The sequence below is a fragment of the Maylandia zebra genome, linkage group LG10 (assembly GCF_041146795.1).
Source record: "Maylandia zebra isolate NMK-2024a linkage group LG10, Mzebra_GT3a, whole genome shotgun sequence".
In the NCBI taxonomy this organism is placed as follows: domain Eukaryota; kingdom Metazoa; phylum Chordata; class Actinopteri; order Cichliformes; family Cichlidae; genus Maylandia; species Maylandia zebra.
The window spans coordinates 2,394,042-2,413,241 of NC_135176.1; the positions used below are offsets into that span (position 1 = coordinate 2,394,042).

At 41.0% G+C, this 19,200-nt stretch overlaps 1 protein-coding gene across 1 annotated transcript; it reads left to right on the forward strand.

The window, feature by feature from the left end:
* The first annotated feature begins 1,133 nt into the window (after positions 1-1,133).
* mogat2 (monoacylglycerol O-acyltransferase 2) lies at positions 1,134-14,588 on the forward strand. The gene is made up of 6 exons (XM_004561627.2): positions 1,134-1,331; positions 2,158-2,336; positions 12,860-13,064; positions 13,181-13,355; positions 13,586-13,785; positions 14,139-14,588. Exons 1-6 carry the CDS (start codon positions 1,238-1,240, stop codon positions 14,291-14,293), a joined length of 1,008 nt encoding a protein of 335 aa, XP_004561684.1. The 5' UTR covers positions 1,134-1,237; the 3' UTR covers positions 14,294-14,588.
* The last annotated feature ends 4,612 nt before the right edge of the window (positions 14,589-19,200 follow it).

Consider the following 19,200-nt stretch of genomic DNA (forward strand, 5'->3'; position numbering starts at 1 on the left):
TAGATATCATTTCATTTTCAAATAAATGCTTTGGTTCATTGCATATTTTCAATATTATTTACATGAATGTCAGTAAATATTAAGTCAGGTAATGCTGCAGTTCTATGCATGATTATAAAAGTATAAAAAAACAGACAGTATTGAAGGGAATTTTAAATAAAGGAAGGTTTTTATTGATTCTTTCTCATATTCTTTAAAATAAAGCCATCACAGCACTCATTAAATAGGCCAGTGATTCATGCAAAGTCTCCTCTGTGACAGAGCATATCGTCATTTGCAGATTGTGCCAACAACAGCAGAATACATGAATAATGCCGACTCCTTACATGCCCCGAGGGCCTGTCTCAAACCGGACTTTAGTTTAAGACATCAGAAAAACACATTGTTTGAACGGAAGCCTTATACAGTTCAGCTGTTAAGCTTTACAGACATGACCATTGATTTTTAATTCCTATTGTATTTGCTATTATTGTTTGTTAGTGGGTGCAAGTGAAAACTGATTGAGTAAGAGAGATCAAAGTGTTAATGAGGTAATTAGGGTAGATAATAAATAATTTATGAGGATGTAATCAAATAGAAGAAAGAAGAAAGCCAATAAAACCCACTGATCCAGCAAATGTCAGCCTAACTCATTAGAAAAAAGATAATGTGCATAGATTACAGTCCTATCAGTGCGTTGCTTTGTGACACAATGCATAATCTGAATCATCTATATGCTCCATCCACACCTTTGATGATCCCTTTGTTAATTTCGGTGTGTGTTTAGCTCACTTAGCTTAGCTACTGTTGTCCAGACTAGGTGTCTATTTACCTTACCTTTTGGAAATAGTTTTTAAGCTTTTATGCAGCGCTGACCCCATAGACCCCATGTGACAAGAAATGTATAATTTTTTCTAACAAAAAGATGGAGCCTTTACAAATATAAACACTTATATGCATACAGCATGGCCATGCTAGCCAGTGATTGCCTTCAATGCTCTGCAGGAAGTCCACAGCTTTGTGGCTTGTTGTTCTTTGCTGGGGATCTCTGTGTAGTGCATTACTTGCTTGTTCAAAAGTCAGATTGCATAGATATGGACTGGCAAATCAAAGTCTTTGCTAAGCTTTTGAGATAAGCCGGTCAATAGGAAATGCTGGTGGAGAGGTGACAGGAGCAGACTTTGGACCTCCTTCTCTCGCTCTTCCTCTTTGCCTCCACTGCAGCGCCGTAGTTTGGATTTCTTCTCTTGTGGAAATCATGAAAATTAATTTTGCCCCCATGGCTATACCCCTCCACAGGAGACTGCAGACTGCCATGGTGCTGCAGTGGGTCTTCACCTTCCTTGGTCTGGGTGAGTGTTGACTTTTCTGTGTGAGTTAAATTGGGAAACCTGTAGATGATGGAAGGATGCAAGAATGACTCTGCTAAAGAAGTAAAAGGATAAATGAAGATTTTCACATTAATATTATTGTTGTGAAACATAAACATGCTTGTTTAGCTGCTTTTGATAAAGTCACAATTAGTGCAAAACAGAGAGAACCTTTGTTTTACGTGAGCTGTAGTTCTGCATGGCCAGAAGAGGGAGCCAGACAGAAGAGCATCCATCCAAGTCATTTCATCCGCCTGTTGTTTTTGTAGTTCTGGAGAACAGAGCTCCTTAATTCAGGTTTCCAAGCTTTTTTATTTTTTGACACAGCCACAGAACCCTGTTAATATTTGCTGCCACACTTTATCCCACTGGCTCTGTTCAAGTTTACATTTGTATTCTTAGCCACTTCACCATCTCTGTAACTAGTTTATGAGCTCCCTGGTGCAGCAGGTGATACAAGTCATTCATAGCTAGGTTTGTGATAACTAGTATTTCAGTGTCCATGCTAAACACGAGCTTTGATTATTTGCCTTCATGCTATTTGTCTTTTTTCGCCAAGAGAGATTAAAAATATTGATTCGAAGCGTCCTGAAAGCAATAAAAATGAGAGTGATAGCAAATATACAGTTATAAAACCAAGATTGGCACTTCTAATACATATCTGTAAATCTGTAAAGGACTTCAAGACTCTGAGATGGTCTCCCCCCTGAACAGAGTCCAATTTATGCATACGCTATCATGGCTAACTCTGATATAGTTACCAATCATTTAGTGTCTGTTGTGTTAGTGAATGTCCTTCTCGTCTCAGCACCCACCTGCATCTTCCTGTTCTTTTACCTGATGTTCACTCGCTACTGGCTGCTCAGCGTGCTGTATGCTGTCTGGTGGTACTTTGATTATGACACTCCTGCACGTGGAGGCAACAGGTCGCCCTTCCTGTGCAGCCTCAAAGTTTGGGAATACATGCGTGATTACTTTCCCATCAAGGTAAGAGAAAGCTTTAGACTTCTTGTTTTTGCGTCATCTATTTTTTGTGCAGGCACATTGCTTCCATAAGGAGACAGAAAATCAATATGTGGAGGATTCGCTTGTGCAAGAGAGTAGGACATCAGAACATCTGCCAGGTCATCTGATCTAATCTCCAGCCTGCAATGAGGAATGCTTCTTATCTATGTCCTTGGCAACAAATGATCCACAGATGGAGGACACTCCTCTGTTTCCTGTTGTAATTAGGTACTGTGACAGTGTTATACAGTGATAAGTGACACTCATAGCTAAATATATGAGTTAAAAAATGTGCATACACTACTGGTCAAAAGTTTTAGAACACCTCAACCTTTTTGCAATTCCAGTCGTTCAAGTCCAATGAAAAGGTAAGAGGTGAACAGCCAGAAATAAAAAAAAAAGGTAAGGTTACCCAAAACTGAACAATCATGTCCATTTCAGAATTCTACAAAAATACCTTTTTCAGGAACAACATGTGTTAATAATTTAAAGCTGTTCTGCAGCAATGAAGGTTGATCAAGTCTCGAAAGCTGGTGCTACTAATTCCTACAGGTTTCCAACTTTTCTGGATTACTTACAGCCTCTTCTGTCTGCATGAAAGCCGTGCTGGAACACACTGTGGTACCAGGCCCTCGTGAGCATCAGTTGAACAGTATTGTACTGCTGAAAGTAGTGTGTTGCTACAAAAATGGTGAGAAAAAGGTGATTAACAATGGAAGAGACACAGACCTTTATAACACTTAAAAATAGGTCTGTCCTACAGAGAAACTGCAATGAAAGTCAGGTGTCGGTGACTACAGTTTCCCTAAACATCAGAAGAAACTGGAGCAAAATCTGACAGGTAGAGGTCTGCAGACCCAAAGACACAACTGAATCAGAGGACTGAGTTAACAGCTTGGGTGATAAGGGGCTCACGGGACAACAGTAGTCGTAGTAAGCAAGTCTCAGTTTCAACTGTGAAGAGAAGACTTCAAGCTGCAGGTTTGACAGAACAATGCTAAAACATCAGAATAAGACAAGGAGGCTTGTCTGGGCCATGAAACACGGCCACTGGACTACTGAAGACTGGAGGAAGGTATTATGGATGGATGAATCAAAATTTGAAATCTTTGGTTCATCAAGCAGGATCTTTGCAGGCGAGTAGATGAAAGGATGGTTCCAAGTCCAAGCTGTGCCAGAACTACCTCAGGAAAAAAGAACAAGATGGTGAGCTTGAAAACAGCAGCACAGTCTCCAGACTCAAACCCCATCGAGCTGGTTTGGGATTAACTGGACAGAAGAGAGAAAGCAAAGCAACTTACAAGGTCAACATTTATGGGAACTTCTGCAACAAATATGGGAAAAACTTTCTGAAGAATATTTGATTTCTGTCGTAGAAAGAATGTCACGGGTGTGTTCAGCTGTTATATCTGCTAAAGGAGGCTACTTTGAGTCAGAAGTCATTTCTGTTTTTTTAACTCCAGTTGCTTATTTGTACTTGGCTTTCATTTCAAGTTAAATGAGACATTAAACTGCACAACTTTCAATTACAAAAATTGGAAAAATTGTGTTCCAAAACTTTTGACCGGTAGTGTATTCATTCAATACTAAAAAGTCTAATAAAAATCCACATCTCAATAAAAATATTTCAAATATTTGTTTGTTTTGAAAGAAGATAAACAAACTGAAAGCATAAAAATAAAACCAAAAGCCCAGGGACCAACACCAGAGCGCAAAGCGGGGGAACAGTCGTACATAACAAAATAAAGACAGGACTATATACACACAAGGGGCTAATTAGGGGACGAAAGAACAGCTCGGTGAAACTTACTTGATAAGGAGAAAAAGGGAAAAAAAGAAGAGACAAGACATGAGGGACAAAAGACTACCAAAATAAAACAGGATGTAATCTGATATAAGGTTAACACAGAGATGGAGACGTGACAAACTACAGGAGCACACAGAAGTATGAAGTGAAACTCAAAGAATGAAATATGAACCACAAGCAAAAACTAAATTGTCAAAGGTAAAAAAATAAAAAATAAACTGAGAAGGCCTGAGAATATAAGTGTAATGAAGCCAACCAGAAAACAGGAGCTATTAGGAAAGAATGTAAAATGCAAAAGAACTTAAAACTCAATAAACGCAGGAATCAAAAAATAATATGAAACTGAAACGTGGGTGAAAAACCCACGATCCATGAGAGAAGCTGCTGTAAATAAACGCTGCGTTGCCAAGCCCTGATTGTGCGTTACAGGCTCCCCTCTTGTGTTACATCACGCCCTCTTGTGACAGCATGGATGAGTAGTATTTTGTCTACACGACTATGAAGTGACTCCTGGCTTATTTTTTTAACCATGACAAATAACGGCAGAAGACCTTTTCTGTGAAATTCACAGAGAACAAAAACTCTATTAACAACATCTGCTTCATTACATGGATCGACTGCTCGCCCCTGGATGTGACTGATACTTTGGACCGAGCTGATAAGACAACGTGAAACAACAATGAAGCTGTTGTTGTTTTAGCACAAACCCCGTATAAGTGTTCATAAAGACTTGCTAAAAAACATTTATACTGAAGTTTATTTGTTTGGGTTTTTATTCTATGGGTGGATTCCTTAAAATTACTTTAAATAAATGTTTCACTGAAATCTAAAACTTATGATTACTAAAAATAATCATAAAGATCAACTTATTTTCCTCCTAGAAAGCTTTACATCTTAACAGAAAGTGATTGTAGATGTTTCATTTTGAAACTATCTGTAGTGCTGTAAGTGGGTCATATCTGTCTTTACGTGAAGAAGCCCTCGAAGCTATGCATGAAAACACAATAGAAACTGACCAGTATATTTGCTCAAGTCATTGGCTATTATTGTCCAATAGACGAGCAATATGAAAGCTTGTCCTTTATCTATAGGTCAGCTATGTCAACGTGCAGTCGGCCATAAAATATGTCACACTTGGGGCTCCTTGGATTAGAAACATGATCGTGATACATTTAACAAAAAAATACAATACTGAAAATAATTTTAAATACAGTGACATGAATATTAATAATAAATACAACAAATAGTATCGGACACAAAATCACTAAAACTTTGTCTGCACATCAATAATAATAATAACAAGTAATACACACACACACACACACACACACACACACACACATATGTATATATAAAATTCCCAGCACGCCCCTGCGGGCGGTTTATCCTTCAAGCTCGGGTCCTCTACCAGAGGCCTGGGAGCTTGAGGGTCCTGCGCAGTATCTTAGCTGTTCCCAGGACTGCGCTCTTCTGGACAGAGATCTCCGATGTTGTTCCCGGGATCTGCTGGAGCCACTCGCCTAGCTTGGGAGTCACCGCACCTAGTGCTCCGATTACCACGGGGACCACCGTTACCTTCACCCTCCACATCCTCTCGAGCTCTTCTCTGAGCCCTTGGTATTTCTCCAGCTTCTCGTGTTCCTTCTTCCTGATATTGCTGTCATTCGGAACCGCTACATCGATCACTACGGCCGTCTTCTTCTGTTTGTCTACCACCACTATGTCCGGTTGGTTAGCCACCACCATTTTGTCCGTCTGTATCTGGAAGTCCCACAGGATCTTAGCTCGGTCATTCTCCACCACCCTTGGGGGCATCTCCCATTTTGACCTCGGGACTTCCAGGTTATACTCGGCACAGATGTTCCTGTACACTATGCCGGCCACTTGGTTATGGCGTTCCATGTATGCCTTGCCTGCTAGCATCTTGCACCCTGCTGTTATGTGCTGGATTGTCTCTGGGGCATCTTTACACAGCCTGCACCTGGGGTCTTGCCTGGTGTGATAGACCCCAGCCTCTATGGATCTTGTGCTCAGAGCTTGTTCTTGTGCTGCCATGATTAGTGCCTCTGTGCTGTCTTTCAGTCCAGCTTTGTCCAGCCACTGGTAGGATTTCTGGATATCAGCCACCTCCTCTATCTGCCGGTGGTACATACCGTGCAGGGGCCTGTCCTTCCATGATGGTTCCTCGTCTCCCTCCTCTTTCTTGGGTTTCTGCTGCCTGAGGTATTCACTGAGCACTCGGTCAGTTGGGGCCATCTTCCCAATGTATTCTTGGATGTTCGTTGTCTCATCCTGGACTGTGGTGCTGACACTCACCAGTCCCCGGCCCCCTTCCTTCCGCTTAGCGTACAGCCTCAGGGTGCTGGACTTGGGGTGAAACCCTCCATGCATGGTAAGGAGCTTTCTTGTCTTTATGTCAGTGGCTTCTATCTCCTCCTTTGGCCAGCTTATTACCCCAGCAGGGTACCTGATCACGGGCAGGGCGTACGTGTTGATGGCCCGGATCTTGTTCTTACCATTCAGCTGACTCCTCAGGACTTGCCTGACCCTCTGCAGGTACTTGGTGGTTGCAGCTTTTCTAGCGGCCTCTTCATGGTTCCCATTCGCCTGCGGGATCCCCAAGTACTTGTAACTGTCCTCTATGTCTGCAATGTTGCCTTCTGGTAGTTCAATCCCCTCAGTTCTGACTACCTTCCCTCTCTTTGTTACCATCCGACTACACTTCTCCAGTCCGAACGACATCCCGATGTCATTGCTGTATAGCCTGGTAGTGTGGATCAGTGAATCGATGTCTCGTTCACTCTTGGCATACAGCTTGATGTCATCCATGTACAGGAGGTGGCTGACAACTGCTCCGTTCCGTAGTCGGTATCCGTAGCCAGTCTTGTTAATGATCTCACTGAGGGGGTTCAGGCCTATGCAGAACAGCAGTGGGGACAGAGCATCTCCTTGGTAGATCCCGCACTTGATGGTGACTTGTGCTATGGGCTTGGAGTTGGCCTCTAGTGTTGTACGCCACATCCCCATTGAGTTCCTGATGAAGGCTCTTAGGGTCCCATTGATCTTGTACAATTCTAGGCATTCCAGTATCCAGCTGTGGGGCATTGAGTCATAGGCCTTCTTGTAATCAATCCAGGCAGTGCACAGGTTGGTCAGTCTGGTCTTGCAGTCTCGGCTGATTGTTCTGTCTACCAGTAGCTGGTGTTTTGCGCCTCTGGTATTCTTGCCAATTCCTTTCTGTGTCCCGCTCATGTATTGACCCATGTGCCTGTTCATCTTAGCCGCTATGATGCCTGACAGGAGCTTCCACGTGGTACTGAGGCAGGTTATTGGTCGGTAGTTGGAGGGGACCGGTCCCTTCTTGGGGTCCTTGAGGATCAGGACTGTCCGGCCTTCGGTTAGCCATTCTGGGTGTCTCTCGTTAACTAGCAACTGGTTCATTTGTGCTGCCAGGTGCTCGTGGAGTGCAGTCAGCTTCTTCAGCCAGTAGATGTGAACCATATCATATATATATATATATATATATATGGTAAATGGCCTGTATTTATATAGCGCCTTACTAGTCCCTAAGGACCCCAAAGCGCTTTACGTATCCAGTCATCCACCCATTCACACACACATTCATATATATATATATATAAAAAAAAACACCCAGCACGCCCCTGCGGGCGGTTTATCCTTCAAGCTCGGGTCCTCTACCAGAGGCCTGGGAGCTTGAGGGTCCTGCGCAGTATCTTAGCTGTTCCCAGGACTGCGCTCTTCTGGACAGAGATCTCCGATGTTATTCCCGGGATCTGCTGGAGCCACTCGCCTAGCTTGGGAGTCACCGCACCTAGTGCTCCGATTACCACGGGGACCACCGTTACCTTCACCCTCCACATCCTCTCGAGCTCTTCTCTGAGCCCTTGGTATATATATATGAAATTCAAAATATTCACACGAGGCCTCTAATGATATATATATATATATATATATATATATATATATATATATATATATATATATATATATATATATATATATATTCGTGTGAATATTTTGAATTTCATATATTAAATAATTTCTTAGAAAAAAATTTCTAAGAAAAAAAAACCAAGAATGTTTTGTGCCATCTAGTTCAAACTGAATTCTGCCCAGCATCATCTGACTGCCACATTGGGCCCGAAACAAGGAGTCCGTGTGAGGGTAGAGAGAAGATGTGTTATTTAAAGTTTCCTAATTCCTTTCATTAGCGTGTCTTTGCCCACCGTTTCTAATACACCGTCACCAGCTCAGGCTGAAAGCTCACCAGCTGATGTGAGTGTCTTGGTTTCTAAAAGGACAAAAATGCATGTAGACGAGATAGTGACGCAAATTCAAATGTATCTGAAGGCAATTACAGAGGCACACATGGCGTCATTTTCAGGCTACAAAACATATTTTTGCATCTTTATGACGATAAACCACATTTAATCCTGACGCCACCACCAAGTTACCAAGTCCTGAAGTTGTCAGTGGTTATGGAAAAGCACTTTCTCACAAGTGATTTGGGGTGATACTCCTGTGTAGCCCACAGACTTTATCTGCCATGATTGTCTTCCCACAAAACTTCCCCAGGGTACATCTATGAATACCTTTCCACTAATGCAGCGGAAGATGCAGTGTGGAGCTAGGTCCACCTGGGAATTTGGGAAAAGTAGATATTTATCCTTTTGAAAACTATCTTGGCAGGAATGATAGAAACACAGATTATGTAATGATGAAGGCTCGACAGCAGGTCTTGGTGACACTACGATAGACACTTCGCTTACTTAGTGCCTCATCAGTGGAACTGGAGCTAATGTTTAACTTTGGGAGCCACCTGCAGCAGGTCTCCACAGCACGGACACCAACAATCAGCTCCACGAAGGTCCAGTAACATGACTTGCTTATATAAGCTTTACTCACAACCTTCATGTGATCTATTACAATCTGAGAAAGCTTTAAAATCTGTGTGAATGCACCCTTATTCATTAAGAAATAATAAAGAGAAAACATTACTGGAAAAACTGTATCAAATGACTGAAACTGGTTCTGAGATGATTGCCTGATAAAAGAAAAGTGTTGTCTTGAGTATGAATCTCACGCACAGATCAGTGAAGGGAGTGCTTATTTTTAGCGGACTAAACAAACGACATCATGGAGCTTTTCACTTGTGTCGCTTCAAACATTACAGAGAAATATCACTAAGTTTGCGAGGATTGATCACAAACACAGTGGCTCATAATTTACTTGCCAAAGAGCAAAATAAGCTGCATAAGCAGCTCAATGAAGCTCCAACCAATGGAGAAGAGCTGGGGAATGAATTCAGAGACTCAGCATCCGTCTATATTCACCAATTCCAACAAAAAGAACATCTCCAGCATTAAAGGAGAATCCCAAGAAAAAGGTTTGAGACAGAGCTGCTTATCTTCCTCGAGATTTTATTGTTGATAATCAGAGAGTGTTTTTTATTAAATATTGCTAATATCCAGTGTTTCTGTGACACCAGAAGTCTTTTACCTTGCAAATAGCAAGATGACCTTTGTCATGTGTAAACACTGGCACATCTCTTTAACCTTCCTGCCAAGTGACAAATATATGGAAGTACAAGATGTTCATTTCAACTTTTATATAAACTTGAAGTGAGCAACCCTGGACACTTATCGCCTTTGGAAACACGATGGGCCCCCATTGTGCTCACCTTTTAGTATTATATTTTATTAAGTGCTTTTTTCACGTGAATAAAGGGTAGCTCCTCAAAACCCAGCTGAAATCTTCTGTACTTTAAGATGTGAGCCACAAACACTTTGGAAGACAGCCCTGGTCCAGTTGGCAGAACACAGCTGTGAAGTGGAAATTTGAAGCATTGCAAAAGTCTTTCAGTGACTCAGCAGACATCCACTGCAATCATTAGGCACGCTTCTGAAATCACTTTTGAAACTCAGAATATTTCCATATTTATTCTAGAGTTATGTTCGGGAGACATCTATGTTAGCCAGCATTAAAAAGAAAAAACAGGTAACATTTATGTTTAAAAGGTTTCAGGAAGATATTTTGTTTTCATGCTGTAAAACCTTCTATGTGCATGAAGGGTTAGAAAACTTGAACCTGCCAAACCTCTGCAACGTGCTCCTTATCTCTGTTTGAGGCTACTTTCTCCATGTAACTATTAACACATCACACCTGAATCTCTGACCTCCTGGTTGGCAGTAGAGTAGCGCTGTGGGCAGTGCCAACTGTATTTTGACCTTTTTAACAGTGTGCTGGGAGCCTAGAATGCTAAAAGCTAAATGAAGGGAAGGTGCTCCTAATATCTGAAAAACACTGCAAGTGCAGTATTTTTTATTCAAACGGTCCTGGTTATTTTCTGGCACATGAGCATATTGCAGAACCTCTCAGACAAGTCAATGATTAATTGTTCTTCACTGTTTTTACCATTTCTCCTTCATTTTTGTGTAATGAAATTTGGTACATGCAGGATATCCCCTGATTCCTTTCATCAAGTGCTGCGCTGAAATTAGAGGTGCATGTATTCATGCTTTAACTTTAGGCCCTACTTAAAAGATAAGGAACTGTTGTTTGCTTGCATCAAGCTGAATTTGAAACATCTTGTAATGTCAGTTATGTTATTTGTGTTTTATTTACATGATGACACCAATCAGGGTCATTTTAACCCCAATATAAAATATCTGAAATAAACAGACAACCAGCCAAAAGTGTCATGTAACAGCATCAGCTCTCCTTTTCATGACCAGAGCATGTCCCAGCTCAGCTCTCAGGTAAAGTAGGTCCAGTGACACCTTCAGTATTTTTACTTACTTTCTTTAGGACTCTTGGCTGGAGTTAATAAAGCTACATAAGCCCTCTAGCATTCCAAAATATTACTATTTTTTTTAAAAACAAAACAGCATCAGTAGATGTGAACAGACTAAAAAAGGCATAAAAATGAGGATTAATAGATAATAAAACACCTGTGCAACATGATAAAACATGTGTGTATCTCTGGGATCCAGTTGGCATTAGACACAGTTGTGATGTGGAAACTTGAACTCTGCATTGCATAAAATCTGGACGACAGAGGCAATAGTGGGCAGAAAATGTCTACTGGAAGCTTGAATGTGAAGACATGTAATAAAACAATCGCAGTCAGAAAATCTTTTGCAATACCCAGCAATGAAATTGCTGTGAAACAGTTGCTAAACTTCAACAGAACGAGGAGGAATTATACAAGTGGAGCCTCTGGTCATTTTTAGTCTCTGGTTGAACTCTGGTTGAACGGGCTTCTGGGCCTAGCCTGCACACTTTGTAAAGGAAGGAAATGTCCTATATGTAGAGTTTAGAGAAGAAATGCGTCGTTGGTACAGCTGATAACAAAACATGAAAAATAGCTTGAAAAAAGAAAACAGCTGGACGCCTCCAGGAAGATATTCATGGTTATATGTGCTATATAAATACATTTTGATTTGATTTGATGGTTCATCCAAGAGGCTTCTTAGGTTATAAAAATGGTGGTGAGTCCAAGTTATTAAACCCTGAGTGGTGCTCGTCCCCTGAGGCGCGTTGATCTGCTATTGATCATGTGGATCATCACATCAGCCTACGTGTGAAAAAATGTGTGGGCCATTTCATTTTAAACTTCAATAACAGAACTTAAGGATAAATACATAAATAAATAATTTAAAAAACAAACAAAAACAAAACAACAACAATTTTATTACTTTTTATGCTCACTGCTGCCATCCTGGATTGTTAACTTTGGGAGGCAACAAAGCTGGAGCTGGTAGAGCCTGCAGTGACTTTCTGAGTTGAGGGAGATACCAGTTAAAAATTCTGACTCGGGGAAACCACTGCGTGACCCTGGCCCACCCCATCACATGACCTATTCTTTCACGAATGTTTGTAGAAGCAGTCTGCATGCCTAGATGATTGATTTTACACACCTGTAGCCATGGAAGTTATCGGAAAACTTAATTCAATGATTTGGATGGTCTGGAATATTTTTTAAAACATAGTGTTCGCTCAGTGTTTTCTGTTATATCTCCTTGTGTCAACCCCATAAGTTAAGTTAATGTATGTGTCTGCATTTCCCAGTTTAGCTATGACTGATTTCCTGTTTTTTTGTGTGTTCAGTCTTACTTCGCCCCGCCTCGTTGTCTGGATTATCTGTACCTGTGTCTTGCTTTCAACCTAAGTGAAAGTTTGTCGTTTTCCTGTTGTTGGGTTTTGGGGTTTTTGCAGTTTAGGTCCCCCTTCTTGCTATTCATGTCAAATATGGCCAGATCTATGAAACCACACTTGCAATATACCATTTACTTGTAGTATATACTGTATAATATTTATATATTTATGATGCTTTTTGTGCAGAAATACGGGCAATTTCAAAGGTTTCACATACAGTACTTCATCCTGCCAGTGTGGCTGTTAAAGTCATACCCAATCGAGTCCTGAAGCCTCAGGCAGGGGAGATGAGGGAAGGTTCAGAGGGTCAAAGACATTGTGTTGAAACTGAGATATTGAGGCACATGTTTGGACTGCAGCCAGAGCCAAGCAACTGCAACGCAAAGTCCAAAACAGCTCTTAGGCTGATGAGGATTAAACGGTTTACCATGATTCTGGTGGCCATTATCATCCCGAGTATGTCTGCATGCACTCTTGACTATGTATACATCTACAAATATCATCTTTCCCCTCCCTTCAGTTGGTGAAGACGGCTGACTTAGATCCCAGGCATAACTACATCCTTGGCTTCCATCCCCATGGTGTGCTGGTGGCAGGAGCCTTTACCAACTTCTGCACCTACTCGACAGGCTTCAGACAGCTGTTTCCAGGCATCACCAGCTACCTGCTCATGTTGCCTCTTTGGTTCAGAGCTCCATTCTTCAGAGACTACATCATGTGTGGAGGTTTGAGCTATTGACATTTCAATCATATTTCCCATTCTTCTTTTTTATGTATGTTAAAATAAACATATTGTATTTGAACACTTTAAATATTTTTTCCTTCTGTTACAACATTGCAGGCCTGATTCCTTCAGACAAAGAGAGTGCCACTTATCCACTCTGCAAAAAGAAAGGTGGAAATGCTATTGTGATAGCTGTTGGAGGGGCACCAGAGGCCCTTGATGCCCACCCAGGCACTTTCAATGTACTCTTGGCCCATAAAAAAGGCTTCATCAAAATGGCCATGGAGTATGGGTAAGATCAGCCACCCCTGAGGCAATGTGGAAAATTCTGCTCCATCTACGCCTCTGAAATGGTTTTGCTTATTAAAAAGATTGTCAATCTATTCATTTTAGGGGTTTTTTGTAGCTTGACTCCTGAAACTTATTCAAGTGACTTGCATGGAATTTCCTGGGAAAGCGCATATTCTGCTATGAGATCAGTTAGAAATAAGAAACCAATAGAGCTCAACCATTTTTTCCCAGAGCTCATCTGGTACCAGTCTTCTCTTTTGGGGAGAATGAAGTGTATGACCAGGTGGAAAACCCGAGGGGAACCTGGCTTCGATGGTTGCAGGAAAACCTGCAAAAGATCATGGGTGTCTCTCTTCCTCTCTTCCATGCACGAGGCATTTTCCAGTACTCCTTCGGCCTTATGCCCTACAGAAAACCTATCAACACAGTAGGTGAGTAAGCAGCTTTACTCCACCATCACTACGTGCAGCTGGATGGATACTTGGGCAGCAGTGTATATTAACACTCTAAAGGCCTAATAGATATCTTCCCTCAGGTAAAAACATATAGTAAAGCATCCTTGCACTTCCCAATAAGTTTTCAACTTTGTGAGAAGTAACTGACGTCACTGAGTTCAGTTTCGGTGCATGTGAGTAATGGCGATCAGATATAGAGGGAGATTCGCTGTGAGAACAAACACACCGTCCTTTGTAACTGGCTGGCACGCAGTCCGCACGCTCAGTAAACATCTTAAACATACTGTAACTAAACAAAGTACATAAAGCACTTTGTCACATCTCTGCAGTTGGGCGGCCAATCAAAGTGGAGAAGAAAGCAAAGCCAACTGCCGAGGAACTTGATGCTCTCCACCAGCTGTACATGGATGAACTCAGCAATCTGTTTGAGGAGCACAAAGGCAACTATGGAGTAGACAAAGACACACACCTGAACTTTGTCTAAAGTGCAACAAGGCCTGGGTGGAATTGGACGCCTCTTTGTAAAGCTCTGGTGCTGCAGATTCTGTACACCTGCTCACAGCTCATCCTTTAACTAAAGACAAAGTGATTGTTTGTACGCTCGCACCGGGCTGAGCAGGAGCTCCATGTGACTCAAGGCTATTGCAGAGGTCTGTGTTTAAACATGTCCTGTCTCAATAAAGCCCAAACATGTAAGCTGGAAAGGCTGTCTTTAAAATCTCAGATCAAATGAAAGATGTTCTACGAGTGCATTAAAATTCATCATGAAACTCTAATAATGTGTTCGGTTCATTTGGATATTTAGAGTTCAGAAGCAGTTGTGTAATCTCACATATTCATGTATTAAAGATTTCATGTGTAGCTCTTTCAGCTTCAGTGTCTGAGAACAATCTCTCTTTGAAACGACAGTTAGGCTGACTCATGCTTACACGGTGAAGTCTAATGTAGTCTGAAAAAAGGGAAAGTTTTCTGTGTTTATTTAGTCATGATTATCAAAGAAGCCAACCGAGGCCACACAGCCAAGACATCTTGACCTCACCTGTAATTGTAAATGATTTATTCTGCAATGACTGCCAGAAAGGAAAAGTTGCTCCCTTGGTTCTTTTTTCACCTGGTGCATGACTGTGGAGCGAAACATGAACGTGGGCCCACAGCTGGCACACGGGCCTCGCTCTGGGAACCTTGGATTTAGACTGTTGCCCTTCCTCTGGGGCTACATGTGAACATTGCAGTTGTTGCATATGAGGTGTTGGGATTTGTGCAAGGCCCGAAACTTTCTCAAATAGAGTCATAGGTTGAAGTCAGATTACAACATTATACTGGCAACACTGTAAAAGAACGGAAGCAAAAACTGCAGGATTCATTTCATTTTTTAAACAGTACACTCCATACAGGCAGCACAAAATCAGCGGGAATTTCCTTCTTTTGTCTTCAGAGATGTAAAAGTAGTGTTAAGTAAGTCTCGCACCGTTACTGGTTACTTTTAGGATTATGATTTTGAATCCAAGCATTTCACCCATCATGGTTGTTTTTACTTATACTGTTAGGTACAGGAGCTGTACATGTGGTGCCTTTGGCTGGCTGAGCTGTGGTTTTCAAAACCCAACCATCTCCTGGAGCTGCTTTTAATTGTTGGCAAGGAATCATCCAAGTGTCTTCCTTCAGTGTCTGCCTTTCAGGCCGTCAGTACTATTGAGAACAGTCTTAATGATCGTTTTAAAATTCTTAGATATATTTTTATTACCAAGTGAGACGTGAGAATAAATATGAGTGTGTGTGTGTGATTTATTGTATTATTAGAAATCACAGGTTAAAGGGTGTCTGGTTTTTTAATCTGAGTCCCAAATGATAAGAGTGTCTGTGAACTTTGGCAGGTGACTTTTATATCACATGGCACAATTCTGATATTTCCAAATGAAATAACTGACAGACTGGACAATGCCCTGCTCCTTTCAACACAGAGCAGGCAAGATATACTGTATGTGTGTACGTGTGTGATGAGCTGACAAAAATGCTGACTAAAGGACGAGCAGATGTGGGTAGAGAATAAGAAAGAGATCATCTTTAAATAAAGCAGTCTGCACGTAATATAGCGAGTCCCTTTTAACCTTGTCTTGTGTCCAACTCTACAAAGTACAACATGAATCAGAATTTAGATTTCTCGCTGGAAATTATGAGCTTGTCTATAGACTAATGTCAGCGTACCATTTAAAAATCCTGTATCTGTTATCAGGAGGCATTAACGCACATCAGACATTGATACTGTCAGCAAGACCTCTGCTGTCAGCACTGTGCAAAAGTCTTGAGTAATGCCTCGTTTCTTTATTTTATGCTTGCAAGGATCCAACCTTGTTGTAATTTCTAAAGTGCTCTTGAGCAATAGTTCTCCAGGCTTTCTGAGATCTATCAGTGTTTTTCATTTCTGTCTTGTCTGGACAGAACACTATAGTCACCGACTGGCCTCCCCACATCCTGTACCTGTACTGTGATGTAGTGTAAGATCATCTTGACAGAGAACAGAACAAAAGGCAGCCAACAGCTGAAGAAAAGTTTTGGGATGTCTGTCAAGAACCCTGCAGAACTATTCTCAAAGACTGCTTAAAGAATGACAATAAACACTGAGAGTTCAGGCTGTGCTGAAGAATAAAAGCAGTCATATCAAATATTGACTTTCAAGCTTGCAAGAATTCGAAAGACACTGTTTTTGCCTTATATGCTGCATTTCTCCGTCAATGAATAAAGAAATGAGGGATCAAGACAGTAATGATGCTAAACCACGTTTACACTTATAACAACATAATGGCTCTATATTAAAGCAGTGTAGTTGCTAAACTGGCTTATTTTAGGTTCCAAACAGCCCACTATTGAAAACACAAAGCATAGTATTAAACGAACAGTATCCCATGGAAGGCCTCGAACTGCTGAGCAGTTTAAGTTTAGTGTTGAATGAAGATGTGATGCAGCGTAGTGGCAAACATGTCTGTGGGAAAATGTTGCTGCCAATAAACTCAAAATGAGCTCATATTTCCTCTCTCCCGTCAAATAAACAAGAGGTTTAAATAATTATTCATCAGTTGCAAATCTCTGCAGTGGGATTTTTTTTAAAAAAATCTTACAAAGTGTTTCACGTTTCACAAAAGTCGAAACAGCAGAATTCACCAGTAATCCACCAGGCGTGATGATCCTGTTATTAGTCTTATCAGTGTAAAGTGATGAAAATTTAATGGGGCATGTTTTGTGCTTTGGAAACAGTCCTTGCCTGCTAAGTATGTTGTTAGTGTGTTGTAGATTGTACTCATACAGTACAGTAGACAATGCTTTCAATGTTTGTTTGGTCTCAAGCTGCCGTTAGGTGGGTGTGGGGTGTGAGTGAGGTCAGGATAACAACATTATTGACTTATTTTTGAAGACAGTGGTCAAAGTACAGAATCCTACAGGGCACATCTTATCTTTGTGGCTTTTAAGCGTCACGATCTAAATACTCATTAAAATATAACGTAATATTGGCTCTATCGTCCCAAATGAATTACAGCATTTTAAGAAATGAAAAGTTGCTTTAGAGCAGAGAGCTTACATGAGACCTTATTATATTAGGGGAGGAAGTCATATCTGTAGATAACGGGATATCTGTTCTACAGATTATTATTATTATATGAGAACAAGAAATTCTGCAACAGTCGGGGTAAGCAGGATGGATTATTGCAGGTGGTGCATAATTTCAGAATTAACTGTCACCACAGCAGAAAAAACTGGAGCTGAACACTCGAACTCCTCACACCACAATCAAAAGCCAGCCAGAGGCGGCACTGAAGAAAGAATAAACAATACTAAAGACTGTACTTTAAAAGCAGATTATTCCAGCGCTGCTGCTGCTGCTGATGCCCTGAATTATTTCTCAACACTGACCTGATGTCAAGGACTATATAATTGATTAATCCAGAAGCTGTTATATTTCTTGGCTGGGTCCCTGTAGATATGCGATATCAGTTTTTGGATGAAGCACATTAGATACAAAGTGCAAGAGATTTTTTTTCTTTTTTACTGGAACAGACAGGAAATTATATTTAATTTGTTGAAGTCAAAAGAGGTAAAGCCAAAGAGCAAACATTAAAAAGCATGACTTCAGCAGGATCATGAGCTCAGACATGACTTCATTGAAATCTTCAGGTTCAATTGCTGCACAATCAAAGCTAAAGATCTAAAACAACACATCCAGCATCCTATATGGTAATATGCCCCCATCGATATTACTATTTAAACTTCAAGTATCTTGTGCTATTTCATCTAAATGCCATTACATAGTAAACAGTAGATATTTTTACACTGTGATTTTGGTGGTTTACCTTCTCCACGGGTGGGCTCACATTTTCAGCTGTTTGCCAGCAGCTTTACTTTAGTCATGTGTCCTGCTGGGTCTGGCTTGGTGAGTATCTCTGCAGTGCCAAGTGCAGAGGATTTACCTGAGCGCTTTCTTGGACAGATGGCTGCCTCTGTAACCTGTTACACAATGCAACCCACAGCTGCCCGTGTTTGGAGTCATGTCATGACATATTGAGCACTTTTCAGTGCAGCAGGTTCAGTTCAGTTTTTTTTTTAAAGGTCTGATGTTGGTGATTTGGTTGCAGCATTGATACAGAGCACATTCCAGTTCACGAGAATAAAAGAATAAATACAATATTGTGGAAAAGTCAAAAGTGATATAAGTCTTTAAATCTTGCTTCCAAGGATTCTGAAAGCAAGATATAAGCTGATGTTTTCGGACATCAGCCGCCTTTTCATCCATTTTCAGTCACGCACTGTTTTTTTTCCTTTGTTAAGCTCCTTAACACGGACCTATGCATCGTTCAAGCAAGAAAAAGGAATCTAACTCAAGGGATGAACCAGTGTTGTGTCTACACATGGTGAACAACTTAGATAAGTCAGTCATGGATTGGCCTGGACTTCATTACTGAACAAGTGTGGGATCATCTTGACAAAGAAACGGAGACGGCAGCATCCAAGGAAGAGCTTTGAGTCTCCGACAGGAAACTATAAGCTTCAGGCTGTGCTGAAGAACTCAGTCATAACAAATACTGACTTTCAAGTTCAATATAATTATTAGAACGTTTTCTTGTCTATTTTATTTCAATGTATGTTTGCACGTGTCAATAAATCGTTGCACATATTTCCCATTTTCCCAGCAAAATATAAAGGAATATAGCGCAAGACTTTTGCACAATACTGTACATAGATTACATATGTGTTAAATCTTAGATCTTAGGAAAATGATTCGCAGCTATAAATAGTTGCCGACTGCGTTTAAACAAGCGAGTAACTTAGCTTTGGCAATTTGGAGACAGAACATTGAACTCTGTATGCGGAGGGTGCAACATCTCTCGAATGATGTAAGGC